The 15,383-nt window shown below is 45.4% G+C and overlaps 1 protein-coding gene across 1 annotated transcript in view; it reads right to left on the reverse strand.

Moving 5' to 3' along the window:
• FBN2 (fibrillin 2) overlaps positions 1–15,383 on the reverse strand; it is a 255,889-nt gene that overhangs the window by 177,781 nt on the left and 62,725 nt on the right. Inside the window, exon 8 of the mRNA XM_015405784.1 lies at positions 5,766–5,891. Within this exon, the coding sequence (XP_015261270.1) occupies positions 5,766–5,891 (126 nt within the window). The remainder of the gene's footprint in view (positions 1–5,765; positions 5,892–15,383) is intronic.

Here is a 15,383-nt window from a genome sequence, read left to right on the forward strand (position 1 = left end):
TCCAGTGGTCGGAGATGAGGAGACTGAGCAGGGGCTTGTGGTCAGTTGCGATGATGAAAGGGCGGCCATACAGGTAATCTTTGTCAATCTGGGAGTAGTTCCACTTGGCTGCCGACAGGGTCCTTGAGTAGTAGGCACTGGCACTTCTCTCCTGTCTGGCAGCCGATGGCCCAGGACTGCACCAACGCCATAGGGAGAAGCGTTGCATGCCAAGACGACTGGCAGCATCTCACTGAAATGGGTGAGGATGTTGTTTGAGGTGAGTAGCTCCTTTACGGCCTGGAAAGCGGCAGTCTGCCACCGGCCCCACACCCATGGGGCCTTCTTGTTGAGCAGGCAGTGGAGGGGCTCCACGAGTGTGGCTTTATGGAGCAAAAAGGAGTAGTAGAAGTTCAAAAGCCCCAAGAAAGCCTGCAGCTTGGCCTTGGATTTGGGATCGGATGCGTTCGCAATGGTGCGGACCTTGTTGGGGGCCGGATGGATACCGGCAGCGTCCACGGAGAACCCCAGAAACTCTACACGGGCGACACCCAGGAGGCATTTCTCTCACTTCACCTTCATCCCGGCAGAGTCGAATCGCTGCAGCATGGCACATAGGCGGGTGGCAAAGTCCTCTTCCGTGGGGGCAGCTATCAGTATATCATCGAAGAATGGTTGGATCCCAGGGATGCCTTTCAAAAGAGAGTCCATCAAGTTCTGGAAGATTCCTGGGGCCATACTCACCCCAAACTGCAGCCGCTTGACTCTGAGAGTACCCTGGTGTGTGATTATGGTCTGTGCCTTGGCGGTCAGCTCGTCCACCGGAAGTTGCTGGTATGCTTGGGCCAAGTCCAATTTACTGAAGACCTTGCCCCCCGCCAATGTCACTAGGTTATGGCTGCCACAGGCACTGGGTAAGCATGTTCCCTCAGTGCCTTGTTGATTGTACATTTGTAGTCTGCGCAGATGTGGATGTCCACATTTGGCTTAATTGGGGTTATGATGGGTGTCTACCAGGTGGCATGGGGAACTGGCTCTAAAACTCCCTGTGCCACCAAGCAGTCCAGCTCCACCTCAGTCTTGGACTTGAGCATGAATGGATCTCTCTGGGCCTTGAGGCAGATGGACCACATCTCGGGGCTAAGTTGGAGCGATACAGGGAGCCCTGTGTATTGGCTGAGGGTCCCATCAAAGATGGCAGGGAACTCGTCACACACATTACTGAAATCTGAGGGCTGCATGTGGTGCACCCCCGTTATTCTGAACCCCAAGGGTGCAAACCAGGACAGTCCAAGCAAGCTGGTGAGCTGTCCTTCAATCACCAACAAGTCCAAAATTCCCTCAAACTGTCTGTATTTCACATGAAATTTGCCCCACCCCTTAATGGCCACCTCATTCTTTTGAAAGTCCCAGAGAGTGAAAACAGCGGGTCGCAGGCGGGGACCCCCGTGGACAGAACCTCCGGAGAGTCTCTTCTGAGATGATGGAGATGGAGGACCTCGTGTCCAGTTCTATCTTGCAAGGTACCCCCTATATAAGCACAGTCACTTTAATTATATCACGGGTGTCTTGGGGCAAATTCAATACCTGATGTTGGTGGATGGCGGTAGTGTGCAGATCCGCTGATGCCTGGTGCGTGGCAGTGCGCCTCCGGGCTCCCTTGGAGTGGCAGGTGCGGGCAATGTGGCCACCTTCAAGAAATCCCAGCGAGACCTCCAGGCCTCTGCTGCACACCAGCCCTCCGTCTCCTCGGCTTCTGAGGCGTCAGATGAAGAAGAGACCAACCAGATTCGCTGCCCATCTTGCTGGGACTTGCGACTTTCTGCTGCTGCTGCTCATCCAGGGGAGGGCTGGTGTGCGGCAGAGGCCTGGAGGTCTCACCGGGATTTCTTGAAGGTGGTGGTCTTGTGTAGTGCCTTTGCTAGTGTGAGGTCCTCATGGTCGATGAGCTTGTGGTGTAGTTTGCTTCTTGGATGCCATTCACGAACTGGTTGAGGAGGGTGGCATCGAGGCTTGGGAACTTGCATGTGAGGGTCAGATGGTGAAGATCCGCCACGAAGTCGACGGCCGTCTCAATGGACTTTTGCTGGCACATGTAGAAGTCCACAAGGCGTGAAATGGCCGCAATGAGGGCATCGTAAGTGGCCACCTCGAGCGTGGTGGGCACAATGCGGCTCTGGATTAGCCTCAGGGTTGTGATCCCGCAGGAACTGTGTAGGAGAGCCTTCTTCTTCTCTTCGCCCTCAATGTCCTGGAACAGTACGAAGTACTTGAGCCGCTCCACCCAGGTTTCCCAAAGTTCTGGGTGAGCAGGGTCAAATTCCGGCAGATCTCCTGGAGCGGCAGCCATGGTCCCGGTTGCGATGCGATGCACGTGACACTGAAACTGATATGCAGTGCGATGCAGATGGGTGCTGGGCTGGCTCAACAGGATCCCATCCTCATTGCCACTGTTAAATAGTGGGTTCCATGGATGAGCAGACCCCAAGATCAGCACTACTTTTTTAGTGATTTCAGCAAGAACAAGACAAGACTCCAGGGCAGCAGCCCTGTTTAAACAGCATGCCACACCCAAACACACCCTACTTCCAATGATAGGCTATTTACATAACATTACTTTTTGATTGGTTACTTCCAGAGTCCTGGTGGGCTATTGTTCTTGGGCTCCAATCTCAGCCCATCTCTGGTAGAACAGTCCTGGAATGTTTCAGTCCCAATACATAACATGGACCATACTTTGTGATAAGCTAACAATATGGAGAAGTCACCAGAGTAACCATTCCACATACAAAATACCCAGCTAAAATTAGCAGGACAGGAAAAAGGAGTGCTGAGTGAACGAGTTATTCAGTGTCTATCCCTGTTCATAGATACCATACAGGTCAAATATTCCATAATGGATAGGCTAGACATGAAATGTCGGATACAAACTATACAACAGGAAGCAGAGGTGAATGCTCATATTTAATAAAATCAGGGGTAAAATGTACTGGAATCTCAAATGCAAGAACTGATATATAACTGATGGCTTGGTCTTTCATTATTAGTTTGCCAACGAATCACATTAAACCAGAAAATCCCTCTGATACTCTTTTTACATTTTCTGTATCATTAAGTGAATTCACTAGAAAAGAAGAACTCACGAGAAAAAGCAGTTATGCTTGGGTTGGTTAGTGGCAAAAGGAAACCGGAGCACCAAACAACACACTTTTAAAGCAGTTTGTGGTGGTTCATGGATGGAGCAGAAAGCAGGGGTTTAAAGGGACTCCAAATCCTTTTAAATGCCTGCTTTCTATTCCCTGCCACACAGCTGTTCCGGGCTATCTTGTGCAGTCCCTTGTGCAGAGGACAGCCTGATACACCTGAGCAACAGGGAGCAAGCTGGTCTCCATCACTCAGATTTTTGGGGGCTTTCTGCAAACCCCAAGAAAACTGCTGGAGATGCGTAAATGCACCATGATGCTGTTGGGAAGCAGGAAAAAAGCCTGCTTCCCAAAAGCACTGAACTCAGGCCAGATAACTCCTCTGGAAGAACCAGAAGGCAGGGCTTAAAATCTTCTGGCACCAGAAAATAAGAGTGAACTCAGACTAAGACCCAGCTTCAGCTCCTTGAAAACTGATGAAGTCTTAATAAAATTGTTAACTGGTCTTTAGAGGAAACATTATGGGCTGAAACCAGTGCACAGAAATAATAATTAATAATGACAGTAGGTAAAAGATAAACCCATGAGGTCTTGAAATAAATAAGCAGCCTATAAGGCATGCATAGGAAGAATTCAGACCTCATATTGGATAAACAGGTGGCAGCAGTGGCCAAGGGTGCCCTTCATGGGGAGGGTGGGATATAAATTAAATAAATAAATTCACCAGCTTTGGCTGGTGAGCCAGCTGTGACCCTTTCTGGACAGAAAAAAATCTTGCCACTATGGTGCATACTTTGCTAACATCTAGAGTAGATTACTGCAATATGTGCTACATGGGGCTGCCCTTGAAGACTGTCCATAAGCTACAGTTGGTATAGAATGCCATGGCCAGAGTGGAGTGGAGTGGGAACCATATCTCTCCAGTCTTGTTCTACCTACATTAGCCTCTAATTTGCTTCCAGGCTCAATGCAAGGAGTTGATATTGATCTTTAAAGCCCTGTATAGCCTGGGACCAATGTACCTTAAGGATCACCTTCTCCCATATGAACCTATACAATCATTATAGTCAGAAGCCCTGTTTTGGTTGCCCCTGTCATTTGAAGCTATGTGGGTAGTGACCTGAAAAAAGGCATTCTCTGTCATGGCATCAGAACTTTGGAACTCCTTTCCCAGGGAGATTCCTCTGTCTGCCTTTATTGGCATCTTCTGCCAGCAGGAAAACTTTTTGTTCTGTCTGGCATACCCCCAATAAATGTTTTTGGACCTCCTTCTTGTGTTGTTTGTTTACATGTATTTAACTGAGTTATATATTTTGAGGTTTTTATTTTTAACTGTATGTTAATAGTTGGAATGGTTTATGTTCACCACCTTGTAGGCCCTGACTGGGTAAAAAGGTGGCTTAAAAATGTTAAAATAAATACACTCAAGAGACCCCACAAAACCATGAGAGAGGTCGTGGCTCAGTGGCAGATCATCTGCCTGGCATGCAGAAGATCCCAGGTTCAATCCCTGGCATCTCCAGTTAAAAAGGACCAGGCAGTACATGATGTGAAAGACCTTTGCCTGAGACCTTGTTGCTGCCAGTCTGAGTAGACAGTACTGACCTTGATGGACCAAGAGTCTGATTCATTATAGGGAAGATTCAACCCACTGGGTAAGGCTGATTTCCTTTTCATCACTAGGGCACAAAGAAAATTTATAGTAAATCTGAATTTTCTTTTGTCATCAACTGAATCACACCAACACCAGTTTGGTGTAGTGGTTAAGTGTGTAGACTCTAATCTGGGAGAACCGGGTTTGATTCCCCACTCCTCCACTTGCACCTGCTGATGTGACCTTGGGTCAGTCGCAAGCTCTGGCACAGCTGTCCTTGAAAAAGAGCAGTTTGTGTCAGAGCTCTCTCAGCCCCACCTACCTCACAGGGTGTCTGTTGTGGGGAGGGGAAGGGAAAGGAGTTTGTAAACCGCTCTGAGACACCTCTGGGTAGTGAAGGGCGGGGTATAAATCCAATCTCTTCTCTTCTCTTCTTCTAATAAAAGGAAGAATTTAAAAATTTCAACTGAGTACCAAATATTATAAAATATTATCCCTGGACTTTTGACATTATAGGAGTTAACCCATTTCTGACTGCCTTTCTCACTGGATGTTATAAGTCATTTTAGTCAAATGAAATAGAAATCTTTTCTCTAGAAAACTGCGATTTGTATGAATAGTTTTCAAATACTACCTTTGTTGTTTTAATCACCAACGACAGACCAAACTCAAAATATTGAATAAAAATTAGAATTAGAGCAAATGGATATTGAGTTTTCCTTTTGTCTTAGCAGAGCTATATACTAGTATGATCTAGCTTTTCATGTCTGCTCAGAACTATTTGAAAATCAGATTATCTCCTTGAATACACATAAATAGAAACTCACACAAAATATATTGAGATTGATGGGAGTGCACTTGCAAATTCTGTTCCAAGCTGCATTACAATGGGAAAATTACAAAAGGGCATCAGTGTTGCAAGGCAGGAAAAGATTAGCAAATTGATACAATACAGACCAGATGAAAAGTGCTAGGTAAGCAAAGATTAAGGATTATGGAAATGGCCAGCATCTAGCTTTGAGAATTTCAGAACTGTTTGTTACACTTACCAATGCAGTGTGAACCATCTGTAGATGTCACAAAGCCACGTGGACAGAGGCAAAAATAACTTCCAACAGTATTAGAGCATTCACCAGCATCACAAATTCCTGGAATAAGGCTGCACTCATTAATATCTGTAGACAAAAGGCGATAAAAAACATTGCTGTATAATTTTTGTTTCAAATATCACTTAATATATGTATTTCAAATACTAAAGTTTGCTAAGTATTGGACTAGTACTTTCTTGTATTTTCTTTTCCTCTAATACTTTCTTCGGGGAGAGGGAAGTATGTGACAGGAGAAAAGGCATCTTTTCCTGTTTCTTCTCTCTAAAAAAGAGGCCAAAGAAAATATGCAAAAAGGCAGGGTTGGAGCCTAAGGATTTACACTTTGTTACAACCTACACTATGAAATGTCTAGTGGGGGTGTGCAATTGGATATTGCCAATCCTGTCACGTTACTTTCCCATTATCATTAGGCTTGCCAAGTCCCCCCCGGGGGCAGGGAAACCCCCGCCCCAGAGGCCCGTTCCCCGCCACTGGCAGATCGGGCCCCGGGGGGAACCCCACCCCGACGTATGCGTCACCAGGAAGTGACGTTAGGACGCCGGGCACGCTGGGGGCGGGGCCACGAACATCGGAGGGAAAACTCTATGGTTTTCCCTCCAATGGTCGTGGCCCCACCCCCAGTGTGCCCGGCGTCATAACATCACTTCCGGGTGACATGCGTGTGACATGCGCGCGCAAAGCACGCACACACTCCAGTCGCCGCCCGGGAGTCCTCCGCTGTGGCTGAGAAACGCCTTGGCACCCCTAATTATCATAGCAAAAAGGCTTCCTGATATTTTCCGAACCCTGATAATTTTCATCTGATAATTATCATTAAAATCTAGAATCAGATCAAGAGGCTCATACTCAGTTTTCTGAATGTAGTTTGTTTGTGCTTCCTTGCAAAAGGGATGGATTGGGATAAGACAGGCAGCTCTATAGCCAATCTGATCACAGGGACAGATTAGCAGAGCTGCCCTTGCCCAATCACGCTATCCTGGGCAGCAATGTTGCTTCCCGTGCTTTCCTTGTGGTACTGGCTGTAAAAAAGCCTTGGATTATGCTGAAGGCTCCTGCCTAGGCTGTGCTTGGAATATATAAACCCTGGGTTGGACTTTGGACTCCTACACTGGACCCTTGCCTGGACTAGAGACTGATTCGATTTGCTTTATTAACATTAGATATCTCTTCTGTGGTGTTTCTCTATGTAAACATTTTGTATGTGTTTTATTTCTGTGTTTTAATGTACAGTTATATACATGTGGTGCTATGGTTTAAAATTCAGGCCTCTAGAGTAAGAAAGAGAGAGGTTGCATGGGTGATTGAAGTGTGCTATGACTGGAAGACAGCCCGAGGGGAGAGCTGACTGGTTTGTAGAGAGGATTTGTATGTAAGGACAGAACTGAGTGGGAAAAGAGACTGAATGAGGTGCTGTGGTGTGTGAAAGAAATCTGTTCTTTGTGAAAGTTATTAGCCTAAGTGGCAAGTGAGGAAAATAAGCCTTTGTGGCTAGGTCTATTTAAGAGATTTTAGAGAAAGGAGGGGAACTGTACCTATCTGAAAACGTTATGCTTATGAACCATACTGAAACCATTATGAGGTCATACTTCTAAATAAACTGTATTTATGTTTAAGAGTTGTTTTATTTAGAGTAAAGGATCCCCCTTTCTCAGAGCCATCCCCACACATTGACCGTTCTGCAGCTCTACTAAATATAAGCCATCTTTTCTTTGGGTTTGACTAAGAAGTCCGAGGTGGTAGCCTTTGGTTGGCAGCAAAAATAACTAGGAAATGCTAAGGAAGGCAAGGAGGTAGCGTAACATACCTCGCCTCAGAACACTACAGAGAGGGGCCATTACAGGTGTTCCATATAAGGGGTCTCAGAAAAGAAGTAAAATGTAACGTTTCCCTTTTTTCCTTGGGGGTAGTTATAAAAGGGATACACTTGCATTTTTTGAAGTGGTGGGGGCAGGGTAAATTGCTTTGTTGGTAGTAATATGTTTTTCTTATTTTACCTGTTCATTTGTTGTTGTTGTTGGTGGTGGTGGTGGTGGTGGTGGTGGTGGTGGTGTGTGTGTGTGTGTGTGTGTGTGTGTGTTTGGAGGGGTGCATTTAGTTAAAAATAGCTGCACCAGATATCATTTTCCCCCATATGAGGATGGCTGGGGGTAGCTTCTTCTTCTTTTTTAAAACATTTTTAATTGCTTTTCTAAACTACAAATCTACAGGATCAGGGGATGGGAACAACCTAAAATTAAGAGTAACAAGGATCTTTAATACAGAGATTTAAAATTGTTGATACATCCCTATTATCAAAATAGTAAAGCATGAGAGTTAATAATATAAAAGTATCAAATTAAAAAGCAGGCAATCACAAACATATTTGACTGTAGTGTATCTTAACTTTAAATTTATGCATTAACAATGAACATCAGACTATCAAAGTTAGTCTATTTTTCTTTTTTCTTTCCCCTGTGCTTCTTATCAAAGTCCAATTTAATTTTTAGCTGTTTAGGGGCAGCAGCCCCTAATTCTGCTTCAGTATCCGAAGACTGCTGAGCTACTCGAGAAGGTATCAGAACTTTCTCCAACTTTATCTTCTTCTTCATCTCCACCTTCTTTGACCTTCACTTTCTCAGTTCCATCTGTCGCTTTCTGTTGTTGCTTCAGGAACATTTTCGCTTTATGAATAGAGTCAATCTTTTCTTTTTTGCCATTGAAGTTGAAGATAAGGCCTTCAGGTATTGGGGGTAGCTTCTTCAGGGGCTGTAAAATCAGACCCCTTTGTCCAATTCACTTGAAACTTGGGAGGGGGTCTTTGGTGGAAAAATAACCACACAGAAAACCTGCCATTTTCCTGCCATTTGTCTCCATACGAAAAAATTGACAGAAGGATGGCACCTTCTTGAAGTGGGCTGTAAAATGGGACCCCTTTCTCCAATTCACTTGAAATTGGGGAGGTCTTTAGTAGAGAGGGAGGACTTGATTAGCTGAAAGTTTGGTCCATTTGGTGAAAAAACAGCTCCTCCAGAAACCCTGCCATTTCCTCCATAGGAAATAATGGGCAAACACCTGATCTGACATTAATGAAAACAAAATTTCCCCCCAACATGATATTCTGATACAACCAAGACATTCCCGACATTTAATGAAAATCATAATCCTGCCCTTTCTGAAACTATGATACACAATAAGAATAATTTTTCACATGCACGCTCCTAAATCATACAGCTGCATCATTTCTAATACCTATCTTCTAACAAAGTTACAATTTTACAGCAACTTCTGGTACATGAAAAATACCTCTTCATAAAATTCATCACCATTTTAAAAATGCCAGCTTTCAGGTTTTGTAACACACTTGGAGGTGTGCCCAAGTTTAAACTGGTATTCATTTTGATCAGGTTTAGGCCAAGTTTCCGTAAACCTTGAACTAACTTATGTTTTCCATTTAAAAGCTTTGTGAAACTCTGTGGGATTTTCATGTCTCAATCTATAGCCAGATGATTTCCCCTGAGCTGCCTTTTAAGTTGGAAAACTAAGAGTATTGTCCTCATAAAACAAGAGAAGCTCTCAAATCCTTTAACCTATATTTCTATCTTCACTTGAAAGGTGTTCAGAAGTTGCAGCTGGTGCAGAATGTAGCAGCTCCTGCCTCCTAGACCCCAGGAACACATTACATTAATATGTTTGCAGTGGTTTCCTACAGCATTTTGGGCATAAATCAATGTGCTGGGTTTTAAACTCTAAAGCATTAAACATATTGGTCCCTGTAGAAAAATAGGTTGCTTACCTGTAACTGATGATCTTTGAGTGGTCATCTATGCATTCACACCTATGGGTTAAGGCGCCTGTGCCAGCTCCGATTCAGGAAACTTCTAACAAGCTCAGAAAGATCTGCAGCCCCTTCCTAAGCATGCACAGGAACTTTACCATGCATGCCCAGAGGGCGGGGCTCCAGTATCCCACCAGTTCCTTCTGACTGCTGCAACCTCCAAGAAAAAACAGATGATGAAGGCCAACTGCAGTAGGGAAGGAGGGTGGGTGGTGTGAATTCACAGATGACAACTTGAAGACCATCAGTTACAGATAAGCAACTTGTTTATCTCCATCGTGGTCTCTATGCATACCTATGGGAGATTAGCAAGCTAAGGCCTACCTGGAGGAGGGTGCTGGCAGCATCTCAGGAGACCATAGACTGAAGCACTGAATGTCTCAGGAGGAAACGTTGCTGTGCATGCACATCCAAGGCATCATGTCTGATGAACATGTTTGGAGTTGCCCAGGAAGCAGTTTGGCATATGTCCTGTAAAGGCATCCCTCTAAGGAAAGCCGCAGAAGTTGACACAGCATGTGTTGAATGAGCTCTAGGTGCAACAGGCAAAGGTCTCTTCTCCAAGAGGTAACAAAAATGAATGGTCTCAACGATCCATTTAGACAGTCTCTGAGTTGAGATCTTAGTACCACAGGAATGTGAAGCATAAGACACAAAAAGGTGCAGGTCCTTATGGACCTTATGTGTCCTATCCAGATAGAATAAGAGCGCTCTCTTCATATCTAGAGTATGCCACAGGTGTTCAACATCTGTGTTGGGACATGGATAAAAATCCAGCAAAAACACTTGATGCAGATGGAATTCCAAAACCACCTTTGTTGGGAAGAAAATGTCTGGCGACAAGGTTACACCATCTGCTAAAAAGGTGAGGTAGGGAGCAGTGTTCCCTCTAAGTTGAGTTAGTGTGAGCTAGCTCACAGTTTTTTAGCCTCCAGCTCACCCATTTTTGTCTTAGCTCAGGAAAGATGGCTCCGGAACAAATTAAATTATGCAGTAGCCAAATCACCTGCTCACAAGATTAATGCCGGTAGCTCACAAAGTAGAATTTTTGCTCACAGGACTCCACAGCTTAGAGGGAGCATTGGTAGGGAGCATCATGACCTAGGTCACTCACCCTGCATGCAGATGTAACAGCCACCAGGAACACAGTCTTCCATGATAACAAGTGCAACTCACATGTCACCATGGACTCAAAGGGCTTACACATATGCCCGTGTAAAACTAGTGGGATATCCCAAATCTGTGCCAGTGGTTTAATTGGAGGGTAAAGATGTAACATACTCCTCAAAAACCATTTAGAGTCAGGGTGAGCAAAAACTATTGTATTGTCTAGTCTCTGGTGGAATGCCAAGATGTCCGCTAAGTAAACCCTGAGCAAAGAGTGACTAAGGCCCGCATCGGCAAGGGATAAAAGAAAATCAAAAATACATGGTAAGCCTACTGCTGTGGGGTCCCCCTCATATGGTTGGAGAAAGTTGAGGAATTTAGACCATTTATAATTGTAGGAGCAGCAAATAGATGGCTTCCTACTATTCGGGAGGACAATTGCTACTCTGTTCACAGGATACCACATGTATCCTCCAGGCTGTTAGTTTGAGGTGAGGTACATTGTGGTGTAGAACCTGACCCCCTGACATCAAAAGCAGATTGGGTGCCCGTGGAAAGTGCAAGAAAACTGTTGGAGAGCCGAAAGAGCAGTGGAAACCATGGCTGACACGGCCACCGAGGGGTCACAAGGATGTAGTCCAGCTTTTGCCATAAAACCTTGTTCAGTACCCTCATAAGAAGCGGCATGGGTGGGAAAAGAAACAGCGACTTCCCAGTCAGGAAATTAAAAGTCTGTCCCCTAAAGATGATCCATTCCCCCAACACAGCAAAAAAAACAAAACAGGTTGCTTACCTGTAACTGATGATCTTCAAGTGGTCATCTGTGCATTCACATCTCTGGGATATAGTGCACCTGCGCAGACCCCGATTAGTATTATTGAAAGCAAAAGGGATTTTCACGCCCACTCCCAAGTCACGTGCAGGGCTCCAGTGCGCATGACTACAGGAGGGGCACAACAATCCCACCAGTTCCTTCTGACCACTGCCATCAGTCTCAGAGCAAAGAGAAAAAAAGGGACTGACAGCAGAAGGGAAGGACGCCGGGTGGTGTGAATGCACAGACGACCACTCGAAGATCATCAGTTACAGGTAAGCAACCTGTTTATCTTCTTTGTGGTCTCTGTGCATCACAGCTCTGGGAGAGTAACAAGCAAAAAGACGCCTACCTGGAGGAGGGAGCTGGAAGGTCCTCAGACACACACCGACTGCAACACAGACCGTCCCACCGCAGCTCGCTGATGAAGACGCACATCCAGGGCATAATGCCTCACAAACGTGTGAGGGGTTGCCCAGGTGAATGCATTGCAGATGTCACGGAGTGGCATGCCCTTCAGGAAAGCTGTGAACATGGCCACAGCTCAGGTGGAGGCCTGACCATAGCAGAATAGAGCGGAACTACCACCTCCTGTGATAGAGCAGAACTACCACCTCCCTTCATCTAATTATATCACAATATGGTTTCCTATTTTACAATACTTAACACAACAAGAAGGTATACCCAACCAATGTTCCCTCTAAGCTGTGGAGTCTTGTGAGCAAAAATTCTACTTTGTGAGCTCCTGGCATTAAAGTTGTGAGCGAGCGATTTGGCTACTGCATCAATCAGTCTGCTCTGGAGCCCTCCTTCCTGAGCTGAGACAAAAATCTGTGAGCCGGAGGCTAAAAAACTGTGAGCTAGCTCACACCAACTCTCCTTAGAGAGAACACTGTACCCAACATAATAGATACTTTACATCTTTAGTAGATTTTTGTTCTGATTATTGTATTATAAAGTTATAACGTTATCATCACAATCAAATTGTATTAGTACTTGCTTTCTTTGTATTTGTAATTATGTTATACTTCCTTACCTGTTACCTATTATGTTTTTGTTATTAATAAAATTGTTATTTAAAAAAAAGGCCTTGGCTATCGAAGGGCAAATCTTCTATATAGGCCCAGGAATCGGTTTGAAGAGATATTGTACAAAGCCAGGAATGGTGACGAAGGGCCACTGCAGACGACATTATCTTGGAACAGGTATCGAGGATATGCTTGGCCAAGTTTATTATTTGCTTTGATAAGATAATACCCTCCTTCTGTACCTTCCTAGCTTCATCCCAATGCTGTTCAGGAAGAAGTGCAAGGAACGCTGACACTGGTTCCCACAAGGAGCATTCATAGCGCCCCATACAAGTGACATAATTTGTTGTTTTCACACCCAAAGCCCCTGCCAAGTTAAAACAATGACCAAAAGTGTTCATTTTCTTACTTTCTTTATCTGATGGAGTGTGTCTTCTTACTTTTAGATGAGAGAGTAACAACCATAGAATTAGGCTTGGAGTGAGCACAAAGAAATTCCACACCAGCGTCCTGCAGTCTATACATGCGGTCCAATCTTCTGGTAGAAATGGGAGTAGAGAATGGTCAATCTCAATGAGACTTGAATGCCTGAAAAAGGACCTGAGTCATGGGCAGTGCAATTGCTGTAGAAGTATCCAACTGGATAATGTCAAACACAGCATCAGTCACTTGTTGTTGTGGTTGAGAAATAGCAATTCCCAGGGAACATGCCATTCTTTTTATTAAATCTCCATAAGATCAGAGATCTTCTGAAGGGGAGATAGGAAGATCATCCACAACATGCTGATTTTGAGAAGGATCCAACAGAGTGGTGGGAGGCCCCAAGCCCTCCTCTTCCCATTCGCTCCCAGATGAGTGAGATGAATCTCCTGCCACAGACAAATCAGGCGGTGGTGGACCGTTGCAAAGAGGGTGCGATGGAGGCATCAGTGAACCTGGCTGCTTCGGGGCCATCAGCATCGATGGTGTTGGTGTTGGTGTTGACGCCCACAGAACAGAAGGGGCCATCTGTGAAGGCTTTAGCAGGGATGGCCAATAAGCGCGGGTCCAATGGAGGAGAGTTCAGTGGAGGGGAGCAAGGGTGGTGAGAAACTACCCAGCATTGATCCCAATCCAGTGGGCGACCGGGGTTTAGCCAGGGGAGCACCAAAGTCAACGGGAAGGCACTATAAAGGTATTGTAGCTGCCTTTGGTACCAAGGAACCATCATGGAAGACGGTGGCAGTGAGAAGGCATTGGGTGGTCTGCTGTGAGGAGATCGATCTCAAGGCCTCGGCAAGGAACTACTATGGTAGGAAAATGAGCGGTCCAGTCTACACTAAGGCTTACGTCAATGTTGATGGCCAACACCTATTGGAGATCGGGAACGAGAGCGGTCAGAGGCTGAGGAGCGGGAGCCCTGCTGGGTAGCAACCTGATGTGGGATAGGCATCTCTTCCACATCTGACCCAGACAATGAAGTGCCTGTCGGTACCGAATGATACAGTGGAGAGTCCAGCTGACGGATGGGTGAATTCAGCAGAACAATAGGTGGGATCGGTGGAACGTGCATTGGGTCCAGTGAAGCTGAACGGACTAGAGGTTTGGCTGCAGGCATGTCAGGGCTCATAGCAGCGCTCACTGCAGCAGTCATGGAGCCAGTCTTAAGGTGTTTATGCTTAACCTTAGTGTGGCTCTTGTCCTTCTTCTTAGACATCGGTGTCAACGATACTGAGGGAGCCATCGGCGTCACAAGCTTCGATGTTGAAGGACCCACCTCAGAGACCATAGCAGGCAATGCATCCAACGATCAAGGCCAATCCTTCGGTGTCGACCAATGGCAGTCAGTTGGTGCCGACCAAGGCTGATCCGCTGATACTGAGGAGAGAGTTACCTCAGCAGAAGTTAAAGCCATGGATTTGCACTGGAGCGCCAACTCAAGGAGGGCCACTTGAAGCCTGGACACTCTGTTTTTCTGTGTTTGGTTGGAAAACTTTGCACAGTGAATACAAGTATCTGTTCTATGTGACAGAGGAGACTCAAGTTATGGCCGTCTGGTGGAGCAACACTTTAAAAAATCCCAACGATTTGCCATAGACGAGAGGGCAAACCTGAAAAGAAAAAAAATTGAGCGGGGGGGGGAGGTCCAACAGAAGTCGAAGAAAAAGGGGAAAAAATGTGGGTGTTTTTTAGCAAAAAAAATAAAAAGGAGAAAGAACTGAGCTAGAAAATAGAGAGAAACTATAGGTAAGACTGTCCCTCATGAAATAAGTTCCCAGACCAGCGCAGATCAACTGATAACCGCAGAAGTCAGAAGAGATCTGGCGGGATACTGGAGCCCCACCCTCTGGGCATGTGTGATGGAGTTCCTGCATATGCTTGGGGTGGGGCTCCAGATCATTCTGTGCTTGTTAGAAGTTTCCCGAATCAGAGCCAGCACAGGCGCCTTAACCCATAGGTGTGATGCATAGAGACCACAACAAAGATCTTAAAGATCACTACCTGAGTTATGCCTTTGTTTTTTAATTATCTACCAAGAGTATGAATGGCACGTGGATACTGAGACCTGCTTAAGATACTATGCTTCTGGTCTTGTTATTTCCAAGAGCCCAAAAACAACAGAATTATCTCCATGCAGTTAGGCATCTATCTCTACTAGTACCACAATGGTCTGAGACAATTCCTGTCATATCCGGGAAAGCTGACATTTTTATGATTCTTCCTTGACATAATTGGAATTAGTCTAAAAGAAACCAGAGCCATCTCATTTAAGCAACTGACAGTGATTACATTAGACAAGAGATGCTAGGAGATCC

The sequence above is a fragment of the Gekko japonicus genome, unplaced genomic scaffold (genome assembly GCF_001447785.1).
Source record: "Gekko japonicus isolate JY-2015 unplaced genomic scaffold, Gekko_japonicus_V1.1 scaffold126, whole genome shotgun sequence".
In the NCBI taxonomy this organism is placed as follows: Eukaryota; Metazoa; Chordata; class Lepidosauria; order Squamata; family Gekkonidae; genus Gekko; species Gekko japonicus.